Consider the following 13381-nt stretch of genomic DNA (forward strand, 5'->3'; position numbering starts at 1 on the left):
ATCTGGATCTGTTAACAGACATGTTTTGTGCTTTGTTCAGAGATTAGATGATGAAGCAGCATGCTTCTAGATGTTATAAAATGTATTCGCAAATTTATCTAAAGAATACTGGTGTAACAGTTCACAATTTCTTACTTCTCAGCTTCCACTAGAAATTAAAGCTTCTAAGGGTTAAGAATTCTAATTCATATATGTGGTTAAAGCTATTAGAAATAACAAGGGAAACATCTCTGTAGGCAAGAAAGGTAGGATGTGTGTTTTTAGTAAAAGAAGGTACGAGAAATGGAAATGCATTTTTGTGGAAGGAAAAGAAAGTAATGTTATCCTAAAGTGAGGAAGAGGGAAAACTTAGGACAAAATCTGAATGTAAAAAGAAAGTTGTAGAAGATTTATGAAAAAGGAATCTTTGGAAAGAAATTTTATGTGTGGTCAGTACTGGCTAAGATTAAACTAAATTTAATTAAGTAAATGAGTTTTGGGGCATCTGGGTGGCTCAGTTGGTTAAACCTCCAACTTCAGCTCAGGTCATGATCTCTAAGCTAATGAATTAGAGCCCCGTATCAGGCTCTGTGCTGACAGCTCAGAGCCTGGAGCTGCTTCAGATTCTGTGTCTCCCTCCCTCACTGCCCATCCCGCACTCATGCTCTGTCTCTGTCTCTCTCTCTCTCTCAAAAACAAAAATAAACATTTCAAAAAATTAAAAATCAAGTAAATGAGTTTTAATATCAAAAGTACACTGGTGCAAAATTAAAATTTTGTTTTCTCTTTGGTAAAAGAACAAAGTTTACTTGAACTACTGGTCTGCTCTTAATAAATTGTAAACGAAACTATTTCTTTACCTTTAACATTTATCTCTGTAGAAAATAAGGATTCTGTGTTTTGCCAAAATAATTTCTTATGTTTATCAGGTTTTTTTTTTTTTCCAGGTCTTTGATTTCTCAAGAATATTAAGTCTTAATATTAAAAGAGTCAAACTTTGCTTTCAAATATATAACCTTCTGCATTTTCCTTTAAAATATTTTATTGTCATTTAGGTTAAATGGATAATTAGGTATTGTTTCATAATGATCTGTGATCCTATTTAATCAAATGCTGAAATCTTTTGATAATTTTGATATACTTCCAAAATCAAATTCTAAAATGAAATCTTTTGACCATAATCTAACTGAGGAGATCCAGAAGTCCCCTGCAACATTTCAAGTTTTGTTTTCATTGTGAGGGATAATAAACCATCTAGGCTTATTTATTTATTTATTTATTTATTTATTTATTGTTATTTTAGAGAGAGAAAAAAAGTATGTGAGGGGGGAAGGGTACAGAGGGAGAGAGAGAGAATCCTAAGCAGGCTCCACACTCAGTGCAGAGCTCATGGCAGGGCTTGATCCCACAACCCTGGGATCGTGACCTGAGCTAAAATCAAGAGACACTCAACCAACTGAGCCAAACACCCCTAACTAGGTTATTTAGCATGTTAAATCACATGGGAAACATTGTCAAATAAGTGATACTAAACTTTTGATTATATTTGTATAGATATATGTTGTTAAAATAAATGTTCTAGAAATGGCATGAAACTCCTAGAAATCTGATATGTCCTAATATGTTATTAACGTAAAGTGTTGTGTGTCATAGAAATAACCAAATTTCCTTGTCAATTTCAATAAAAGGACCTCCTATCAGATCTTTAGCCATGGCCATTTTTAAGTCTTTTGTTGCTTACAATTATTGTTTTACTCTGATGCTTTTGCAAATGTGTTTCATCATCAGTGAAATTCATGGGAAGAAATCTGGCAAGTACTCTAGAATACAGATTTCTTTTTTTTTTTTTTTTTTTTTTTTTTTATAATTTTTGTTTAATGTTTTATTTATTTTTGAGACAGAGAGAGACAGAGCATGAATGGGGAAGGGTCAGAGAGAGGGAGACACAGAATCGGAAACAGGCTCCAGGCTCTGAGCTGTCAGCACAGAGCCCGACGCGGGGCTCGAACTCACGGACCGCGAGATCATGACCTGAGCTGAAGTCGGCCGCTTAACCGACTGAGCCACCCAGGTGCCCCTAGAATACAGATTTCTGATAACTTTCAGCTCATACAACTGAACTGGAATTTAGAAACTCTCAAAGACTGCCCTTGAATCTCCTTGGAAGGGACTATACTAGGTCCTCATCACTAACATATGGCAGCCAAACTTCAGGGACTTACACCTTGAACATACACCTCACAGCTAAATATCGCTCCACCTGACATCTGCTCCTATACAAAAGTGAAAACCTCCAAATCAAATTGACTAGGAAGAGAAGTAGCTGACATCAGGGTAGGCTGCTTCTGCCCAAGATGCTGAATCAAGACTTCATACTAACTAAACATGAAATGCTTCCTTCCCCTTCTTTCCTTTACTCTGACCCTGGCCTGGAAAGACAATGCCATCATCTGTATCTTCCAGGTTATTGCTAAAGGAAGTAAGCTTTGCCTTTCAGACTTTTGGATTTGTCATCAAAAACTTTTATCTGTCCATCAACAGCGCCATCTTAGTGAAAGTGGTTTGTACCCTCAGTGAAAGGATTTTGTCTTCATCTGTGGTGTTTATCATTCTCCTTGGGCCTGTGAATGCTAGATTCCTGGTGCCTGGCCATGCAATGCCTCCTCCATTACCTAACAGTGCTCCTAATTTTTCACAAGCAAACTAAGACATCTCATTGGTCGACTCCCCTGGATTTACATTATCTTGTTAAAAAAAGACCTAGTAGGAGATATTCATGACTCAGGATTTGCTTCCTTTGGCAGGGCCAGACTTCCCTGGTTAGGAGTAAATGTAAATGAATATGATCAGGAATGTCTCCTTAACTCTTAAAGATATTGCAGAATCCATTGCTAAGACAATAGCTGCCGGACAAAGATCCTTGATTTTTCTGGCCAAAGTTGTTCTTGATAATAGGATAGCCCCTGATCATCTTTTAACTGAGAAAGGAGGTATCTGTGCTATGGCCAGCACTGCCTGCTGCACATTCATGAACACTTCTAGGAAGTTAAAACACAACTCATGAGACCACTGAGCAAGTCACTTGGCTTAAAAAGGAGACTCCTTCAGCAAGGTCTTTCTTTTACTTCTTTGATTTTGATTGGTTTGGGTCTTAGAGACTATGGTTTCAAAATGTAGTCCAGACATTGGGAATTATCTTGCTTTTAATAATCATAATAACCTCCCTGGTGCATGGTATCTCCTAAAAGCTTCAAATGCATGTTTGCAGCTGCTAACATCCAAGCAAATGATCTCCCTGATGAGGTTTTTGGAGTGATAGTGGGGTTCATGGGGTCCGGAGCGGGCGACCAAGAAAGAATTCTTAAAGATGTCTTTGGTGCAAATAAAAAGGTGATTTTATTGAAGCTTGGGGATAGGACCCATGGGCAGGAAGAGTTGCCCCGGGACCAGGAGAAGAGACTTGTTTTATACTATGGGGTTAGGGGTGAGGTAAAGTCCAAAGGAAGTTTCCAGTGAGATCTTCATATGCTAAAGAAGACTCACAGGATACTGGAAGCCTAGCTATTGTCAAGCTAATAAGGTTGTTATTCCCTCTGGCAAAGCATTAACATTAAGAAAGTAAGGAGTTCCTGGAGAAACATTTTACTCTGCCAACCTCAAGTATTTGTCAATCGACTGCAGGTTATAAGGAAATGTAGTTCTATCTGCCATTTCCTTCTGCCTTTGTTTCCCACATCACTATGGAGGGGTGATGGAAATTTAGGTCCTGCAGGACTATGATATCTATTAGTTAACCATTTGTTTTTCCCCTTTCCTTTGTTCCTGGGCAGCCAGGAGTGCCCACAGGAATACCACACATATCCCACCTGGCTGGGGTGGGGGTGGGGAGGTGTTTGCGGCCTGTTAGCTTGCCTTATGCTCCCTCATCATCCCTAAGACTGGAAGGTCAGAAAAGGAAGGAAGTGGATGATGGACTTAAAAACTGTGAGCTTGAAGTCATAATCTGTGAATATCACAGAGATTAAGCAAAAATGTCATGACCTATGAATAGCACACACACAAAACAACAAAAAGCTTGGAGAACTCTGAGAGTGGCACTAATGTCTTAAATTTTGATCACATTTCAGTTAAGCTGAGAGCCTGATCAAAAAGGAGGAATTATTGAAAAGAGAACCACAGGGTCATAATGGAGCTACTTAAGTAAACCAAGACTTAATACCTAACCTAATTGCAGTTTCAACCCCCCAGGAATGCAACCTTTAACTAGTTAACATGAGAATTTCCTGGTCAGCACTAATAAATTTACTGATAGACCTCTTCCATTCTCCTTAGGAGGGCAACCTTGACTGAAACAATAGATTCTTTGCTAATAACTTCCCTTTTTTCTGCTCCTTCTCTACCTTGAAAATCCTTTCCTTTTCTGCAGCTTGATGGAGCTCCTTTCTATTTGCTGGATGGGATGCTGCCTGACTCATAAATCATTTAATAAAGCCAGTTAGATCTTTGAAATTTATTTGTTTGAATTTTTGTTATTTAACAAGTGAGAGCCACAATCAGAACTGCTTCCCCAATAGCCCACAAACCGCAATATATCTTCCCTGTTAGAAGACTGTTTAACAGGAGGCCACTTTACCATTTCTGAAAAATTTTCCACATTCTAACACATAAATGTAAATCATTACAAATAATTTCTGGAACTAGGAAAGATAAAATAAATAAAATAAAATAAAATAAACTTAAAGTCTTACAAATGTGTTTTATATGGGACACCCTTGTAATAGGAAATAGGAAAAGACCCGAAGAAATTGGATAGTGATGAAGGGAATAGTAGAATTGCTAAGGAAGATGATAATAATCACTCTTCATATATGAGCACTGACCTAGATTCAGGCAAAGCGTAGGCTATTTCCTTATCTTATTTAACCCTCACACAACCCTATGGGTAGCTATTATGACTTCATTTAACAGGTGGGACAACTGAGGCTCAGAGAGGTTAAATAGTTTGTCCAACCAAGACCCTGAGGCAAATAAGTTGCAGAAGCAGGCATAGAATCGAGGTTAGCCTGAACCCATAGCCCATGTGGCCAGAACTGGCCAGGGGCCTGTGGGGATCTAAAGCTCTCATTAAGTGCTTCTACAACATCTCCCTCTCAGAGAGAATAGAGGAGCAACGCCAGGCGTCTGGAGAAAGGTTGGAATGGACTGGGAGAAGAGTGAGGAGCTAGATTAAGGGGCATCAAGGTTTCACAACAACTGTGTATTGGGAAAACAATTTTGTTCAAGAGGGCTATTTATAGGGATGTTTTTCCTCAGCACTCCCTGCCCCCATCTCCTCCCTTTTGTGTTAAAAGGCGCCTGGCAGAGTGGTAGAGGGTTACAGGCAATGCACAGGAAACTCTGGAACACAATGAACGGGGCGGGGACAGATCTCCACCCACCTAAGAACATCACTAGCTGCAGTATTCAGAGACCCTGCAGGGGACAGATGGAACTCAGAACTGTGTCTCTGCTCCTTTTATCGTCTTTCTCCCAGCCAGAAAGAAGGCAACATGCCCAAAGGGGTGCGGAACAGAGTTAAAATAGGAAGCAGGGGCAGAGTAAGAGGCAACAGAACAAAACAAAACACCAACATAACAGAAATCAGTCGGCATCCCCTATCCAGAGGACTCCCGAATTCACGGATCCAGGTTTTTCCACCCAAGTCTCCCTGTAGCTCTCAAACTCAAAAGATGCAGAGCATGAAGGGAGAGAAGGGATCCCAACTTCAACTGCTGACAGGGATGCCTGAACCTACTGTTAGACCCCCAGAACAGACCCCGCCAGGCTTGTGGGGGCTGCTGCTCATGGGAACAGCCTGTCGCATCCTTCCCTCTGGGCCACCAGACAGAGGCCTCCAGCCAAATGGATCCAAATTCAGACTTGGAAGTTAAGGCCAGACCCTGGGCAGAGTCAAATGTCTGTATTACTAGTGATTCAAACCACGGCACTTGGCTCTCCCTCTGGTCTTGTGAAGTCTCCTCTCCACATGAGACTAGGAAGGATGCTTCCTGCTGCTCTTTGGCAGTGCCCCGTGCCCCTGGTGGAGCAGGACAAGGCAGTCTTGTGCTGCTGGGTTTACTCATTGTTTCTGAAATACTGAAGACTCATTTAGTGCTACACTGTACATCATGGGTCAAATGTCATTACAGTTTTTAAAACACTCCGCAGAACACAAAAGATTTCCAAACCTCTTGTTTTTGAACAACATTCAATGCAAAGAAATTAGAGTGTAACTAAAATACTGGTAGGAGAAGCCTTATTTCTCAAATAATTTCAAACTTTGTGCAGATGTCTCATCTAATTTCTAGTCCCAACCTCTTCACGTCTACCCAGTCCTGCATTTCACATGACCAAAGGGCATTTCCTCCTGAAAGCTCTCATAGTGTCACCACCTGTACCCCAAGACCTGACTGCCTACCTGCTTGTACTCACCAACCTTTGTCCCACATTTTCCCTTGAACTCTTCTTTCCAGCTTATCTCTTAACTCAGGCAAAAGACCCAAAGGACATAACATCCTGTGATGGAAACCGAAACTACTCTTGACGCAATAAAGACTGCCCAGAAAAAGAGCTCCTGCTGGCCCAGACCACCCAGACCAGTATAGATTTTTTTAAATATATATTTTAAGTTTATTTTTTATTTTGAGAGGGAGAGAGAGAGAGAGACGGGGGGAGGGGCAGAGAGAGAGAGAGAAGGAGAGAAAGACAATCTCAAGCAGGCTCTGCCCTGTCAGCACAGCCCGATGGCTCCAACTCATCAACCTCCAGATCATGAGCTGAGCCAAAGTTGGACACTTAGACGATGAATTCATCCTGGCTCACACCTGCCAGGATGGACCATGGAGCAACCTAGTGATCCTTGGAGTGACTGACTGTTACCATTATCTCCTTACAAAACTAAAATCTCTGCCCAAGGAAGAGCACAAGCCTCATTAACATAACATATGAAGTGTGTATAGGCATGGCTTCTTAAAGTGCTCCTGCCACCTTATGCCTGCTTTTACCTATGATGATAAGGCTTTCCTATCTAAATAGTCATCCTAATCTGAAATAAAAGGAACCCATTGACTCTTGCTGGGGAGTGGTGGCTTTGGAAGTTATTCCCCACAATCACCTTATTTCCTGCAAGTAAGGTTTCCTTTGTGCGACAACTCAACTGGTATAGTTACTATATGTGACACACCATGGAGTGAACTCATGTTAGCTTGGTTACAATAAGGCCCTTGATGTATAGATAAATATATTTTTCTGCAAAAACTAATTTTTTCCCTTACCAGCCCCCAATTTTATAAACTTGGCATCTCTCTTACATTTACTCTTTTACATAAAAGCCTGAGGTTCTGAATTAGTAGAGAGGGAGTGGTCAATGCAATTTTATCATAAAATGTTAGGAGGGCTTCCTTTTTTATGGAGTGTTTTTCTTTTTCACTATTCTCTCACTTTCTGCCCTTTCTATCCCCAAATGCCTGGTTGATGGTGAAGCAACTGAATTGCATTCTCAGCTGGGCAACTGTGGCTGTAGTGTTTCCCAACGCCTTTTTTTTTCCTCCTGAATAATGCAGTTTTGCAATTCTAGGAACTGAAAGGGAACTAAAATATACAATGCTTCAGACAGACAGAGAGAGAGAGAGAGAGAGAGAGAGAACATCATGTGTAATAATAACTATGTCTGTTCTTCAACTTCTGAGCTGGGAGTGGGAGCATTTAAGGCTCTCCTTCTCTGTTCTTATCACTGTGACTGCTTGCTCTTGCAGGCCCACTCAGAACCAAAACTGCCTGGGATGCTTGAGTGGCTCAGTCCATTAAGCATCTGACTCTTGACCTTGGCTCATGTCATGATCCCATGGTTTGTGGGTCTCATGGTTCATGGGATTGAGTCTGGTGTCGGGCTCCATGCTGACAGCACAGAGCCTGCTTGGGATTCTCTCTCTCCCTCTGCTCCTCCCCTTGGTCGCACTCTCACTCTAAGTAAATCAACTTTAAAAAAAAAAAAAAAGAAGAGGAAAAACTGACTTTCCTGGTCATAGAGGTGGTGAAGCAATGGGAGCCCAGCTGGCATGTTTCAAGAGGTACTGCTAGCAGGATATCCCTGCTTCTAGGACTGAGAGACTGATCCTGGTTCTTGTTCCTTCTCTTCCATCAGGTGGACCTCTCCTACACTCTGTTCTGTTTGATTAGAGATTGGTAATGTGGGCCTCCTCCAACCTCACTAGGGATGCTTGTTCCTCATTTGAACACCTAGAAACAACAATTTACAGCATAGCCTAGATCTGGGAACACATGGCACAGAGAAATGCAGTAATAGAGCTAGAAGCCCATTTTTTCTAGAAGCCCTTTTGTTGTGGCGTCTTCATCCTCTACTAGCTTCAGACCTTCAGGGCACTGGCATCTGGGCCCAGGGTGGGCACAAGGCCTCTCTCATAGAAGAGTCTCACCCAATATATTAGTCTGCTAAGGCTGCCATAACAGAATACCATAGACAAGGCAGCTTAAACAACAGACGTTTATTTTCTCACAAGTTTTGGAGGCTGGCAGTCCAAGATCAAGGTGTCACAGTTTTGCTTTCTCCTGAGGTTTCTCTCCTTGCCTTGTAGGTGGCCACCCTCTCATAGTGTCCTCACGTGGTCTTTTCTCTGTGGGACACATCCTTGGTGTCTCTCTGTGTCTTCGTCTCCTCCTCTCACAAGGATACCAGTCAAGTTGGATTAGGACCCTCTCTAAAAGCCTTGTTTTAACTTTCAAGGCCTTATCTCCAAATACAGTCAGGTTCTGAAGTACAGGGGGGTTAGGGCTTTAATATATGAATTTGGCAGGGGAGGCACAATTCGGTTAATAACACCCAACAACCAGTGACAAGACCAACATTTTTAAGCTGGGAACAGGGGAGAGGGAAGAAGAGGAAATGTACCCAGGAAGAGGATAAACTGACATTCTCCACCCCAGAACAGAGAATTCAGAACCTGTTAATCATGTCCATGGACAAGGGATCATTTATGAGTATTTAAGTGGCTGGGCACTAGCACAGGAGGGAGAACTCTAAAATTGCTGATTGATAAGTCTAGTTTTATGGGCAAGTAAAAGAAAGGCTAGCTCACAAGTGACACAAAAATCTCCCAATACCCATCCTCTGTCTTTTGCATCTATTTATTTATGGCAGAGAAGACTATTACCATCAGTGGTGAGTGAAGGAAGCAGATGGCACACTTGGATAGGCATCAGTCTTAGTTGCAGATAAATCCTAAGCCATGACAAAACTCTATTGTGGTAGCTCCATGTGAGTGAAGTGCTTTTTGTTCTATCATAATCTGCTGAAGGGATAATTTATATTATCACCAAACAGCTTAATTATTAGGCTGTTCACATTCCCACACAATCTCCATATAACCTTGTTTTCTAGGAAATCCAAAGTCCAACGGAAAAATCCTTTGAAACCCAAATCTGATCTTTTTCCATAGACTCAGGAAAAGGTACACATCTTAGAGTAAGCAACTAGAAAGAAATACGGGAAGAGGAAGAGGTGAGCAGAGGAAGGAAAGAGAAAGAAAAATAGAGTGTCCAGAAGAAGGGCTAGATTCAAGTTTGGATCTATCACAGGGCACACTCAGCAATGAGAGGGGTCAGGGAGCAAATGGGGAGGAGGACAGCTTTCCAGCTTCTTGAGTCTTGCTGTCATTATGTGGTTCATTATCTGGCCTGGTAAATTGTGAGTTTTTCCAACCATAAGGTGTAGATAATTGAGAGTTATCAAATAAAGACAAAGAGCCACCATGCATATATATCAAATGTTCAGTCAACCAGGCATAATGGACACCTCGCCCAGTGTTCATATCATCTCAACCCTGAACTCTATAAACAATGTGAACCCAACTTATCGTGACTTATCATGACACATTGTGGAGTCCTCTGGGGAATCTTAGGGCTGTGTGGAGGTCACTATCTTTACTGTTTTACCTAGGCAGTTCTGTTTTGTGATAACCTACACTTCTGCATTTGATGGTGATTAAGAGGACCTGGTACATAGCTAATGTTATACTGTGAAGTGTATGTGAATCATTTGTAAATTACTGGTGGACTTTATTGTGAGAAAGACCCTACTTAATAAATATTGTAGGTCATTAAAGTTAATTGATATTTGAATAAGGGCTGTTGATTAATGCTATTATTATTACAATAATATTAACTAATGTTATTTAATATGGTTAATATTAGTTTTATATAGTTAATTTTAGTGTTATATATTTATATATAAATATATTAATATAGTTAATATTAGTTTAATATAGTTAATATAGTTAAATATATGATATATTACATAATATATTATATATTAAAACCATTATATTAATGTAGTTAATATTAGTTAATATTATTGTATAAATTAAATATTATTGTATAATGTAAATTTCCTAATTTTGAATTTTGATAACTGTATTCTGATTATAGCAGACATTAATATTAGGGAAAGCTGGGTGAAGAGTAAATGGGAATTCTTTGACTATTATTTGCAAAATTTTTATAAGCTGAAATTACTTCAAAATGAAAAGTTAAAAGAATGTTTTTAAAGATTTAAAGAAGCAATTCAAGAACTTGACAATTTATCCATATTTTGTGCCCTGGGGGCCTGCACCCAGGAGAAAAGCACCCCTTTGGCCTCTTTCCTTGGCTATCCAAGCGATGAAATCTACTGTAGGTCAGATGAAATAAAAGAATATGGAAGTCCTTGCTAAAGTAAACTCCTAAACAAATGTTAATAGTAATAATTACAGTCTTGTATGGAAATGCTTCTCTATAAATAAAGGGAGGAATAAGCCATTACACTAAATATCCTACCAAATATTCTCCAAATAGCTTACAAAATGCTTAGAAACCACTGTCCTGGCACTAGAAAACAGGGAGTCCTTGACCGGTTTTGAACAAAGCAGGAATGTAACAAGAACAATACTTCAGGAAGGTTCATCAAGTCTTTAGTACATAGGACGGATGAAGTGGGCAGAGACCGAACTCAGCAAATCCCACTAGGAGTTATTCTGAGGAGTCACCGATCCTCACTGAATGGGCGTGGAAAAGAAGAAAACCAGAGGAGAGGCCTTTTGAAGGACTCATCGGTCTGGGCAGGACTAGCCTGGAGGTGGGGGTGGAAGGAAAGAAATGAGTCAGTTGTTACTTGAAGATGTCTAGCCAAGATGACAGGGCAATGCTGGTGTCGCTGAGAGACAGATGGAAAATGGAAGGAAGGAGCCACCATACTCAGAGCTTGGGTTAGGAGTTCTGGAGGTCAGGCAGGTACAAGGTGGGAAGACAGGCAGTGGGGCTGTCACAACTGGGCATCAGCAGTCCTTGCCATGTGGGAGTGCACTTTTGGTGTTATCAGATCTGCATCTCATGTGCAAGAGAAGCCAGAAACTCACATCTCTTAAGTGAAATCTCTTAACCCTTTAAAGTTAGCAATTGATTTGAAAAAATTTTAAAGGATTGTGTGTGTGAAACCAAACACCTCTGTGGGCCAGATTTGCAAGACAGGCTATCACTTGTGACCTCTGTCAAAGAGAAAAGGTGAAAGGTCAGAGTTCACTGTCACCAGAATACACAGGGAGACCATGTTTAAGTGACTATAAAGGGATTCAGTAAGTAAAATACTATACTTAAAGCTTCTGTCAGCAATCTGAGCTGCATGAATGTCCCTCCCCTTCACGTCTATATATGGATTTGAATTTGTACAGGAAGTTTAATCTAATCTTCCAATGGTTAAATCACAAGGATTTGAGTGCTTACTGTGTGCTGAATACACAGAAGTCAAGGAATTTCAGATCTAACTGGAGAAGAAAAGAACAGGCCCTCCTGAAAGCTTGAGGACAAATTATGGAACCGCCTGGGAGACTCCTTTCTCCACATTATGCTGGAGTATCAGTCACCTTAAATCCTGGATACCCCGCAAATCACTTTCATTGTAGTAAACTTGCAATAATGCGTGTGACGTGACGTGATGTGTGTGTGTGCGTGCGCGTGTGCATGAATCTGTAACCAGAAATCTGATTTCCTGGGCAGTGGTTACAAGGCGGCAGCCTCTAGCCTTCCGTCAGCGTGGGAGGGGAGCTAACTGGGTTGGGGGTACCTGGGCGCGGGAGAGGAGGATGGGAGTGGCCGGCGGAAAACCGCTCCCGGGCAGGTCAGGTTTCTCTGCTGGAATCCCTGTCTTTGTCTCTGTCATTACTCTTGAAGGGTTTGTGTAGGATTAGGCAGGCACCGAAATAGAAAGTGTCAACGAGATGATAAGGAGGATGAAAAGGAGGCAGGACTTTTTTTCGGTGCCACCTAGCACCGTCCGTCCCGAAGGCTAGCGCGCCTCCTCCTACCCTCCTCCAAGGGCCGCGGTGGGGCAGGAAGCGGGCGGCTGGGGCTGCGGGTCCTCCTGGGAGCGCGGCGGTTTCCTCCGGAGCTGCCGAGTTATCTCCAGAGCCGCAGACCGGCTCTCCCAAGAGCGCGTCCTACCCCCCCGCCCCGTACTCCTCAACCCACCCACCTACTTCCTCCGGCCCCATACACACGCAGCACTGAGCTGCCAAAAATTTCCACCCTCCGCCCCCCTCCCTAGCTAACTTCCTTCCAGCATTTCCTGAGCTGGATGATCCTAGGATTTGTAAGACAGGAAAAAAAGGAAGGCGTGAGGGCGGGCGAGAGAGACAGGATGCTTGTTTTTCGCGTTCCCAAAGCCGTCTGAAGGCAAGACAGCGGGCGCTGGGCAGAGGAGCCACGCAGCCCCGGGGCTGTCTCCTCGCCCCTGGCTGCTGCCCGCTTCCCGCGCTCTCGTCCTCTCCGGGGCGTCTCTGCAAAAGCCGAAAGGAGAGAGCTAGCCCTCCCTCCGGAGCGGGGGAAGACGCTCGGAGATCCCGCAGGAGCCCGTGAAAAGTCCCTGGGACTCCAAGTGAGGAAGTGACACTCCCGCCAGCCGGCCCGCGGCCGCCAGCTCCGCCCGGCCTCCGGCACCGCGGCCCTGGAGGAGCGCGCCGTGGACTGCAGGCTCCGCGGCCGCGCCGGTCTCAGCGCCCCGCGGGGTCCATGCGCGCTGCCCGGGCCGCACTTCCTCCGCGCGCCCATGCGGGCCCCGGGAGCCGCGCCGCAGCCAGTGATCTGACCCCGGAGACCATCCTAGGCGCGGTGCCAAGCACAGGGGAGGGAGAGACGGAGGGGCAACCTCTTTGGGACTAACTCATGAAGAACAAGGGTGCCAAGCAGAAGCTGAAACGAAAGGGAGCCGCCAGTGCCTTTGGCTGTGACCTGACCGAGTATCTGGAAAGCTCAGGACAGGATGGTAAAGTGCCTTTGCCTTTCCCCCCACCCCTCCTTTTCTTTTTGTTTGAGAGTG

General features: G+C 42.9%; 1 protein-coding gene across 1 annotated transcript in view; it reads left to right on the forward strand.

Annotated features, from left to right (window-relative positions):
• The first annotated feature begins 12399 nt into the window (after positions 1-12399).
• Positions 12400-13381, forward strand: part of ARHGAP31 (Rho GTPase activating protein 31) — a 115171-nt gene continuing 114189 nt past the window's right edge. The window contains exon 1 of the mRNA XM_042954628.1: positions 12400-13327. Within this exon, the coding sequence (XP_042810562.1) occupies positions 13228-13327 (100 nt within the window). The 5' untranslated portion in view covers positions 12400-13227. The remainder of the gene's footprint in view (positions 13328-13381) is intronic.

Source organism: Panthera leo, chromosome C2 (assembly GCF_018350215.1).
Source record: "Panthera leo isolate Ple1 chromosome C2, P.leo_Ple1_pat1.1, whole genome shotgun sequence".
Lineage (NCBI taxonomy): Eukaryota > Metazoa > Chordata > Mammalia > Carnivora > Felidae > Panthera > Panthera leo.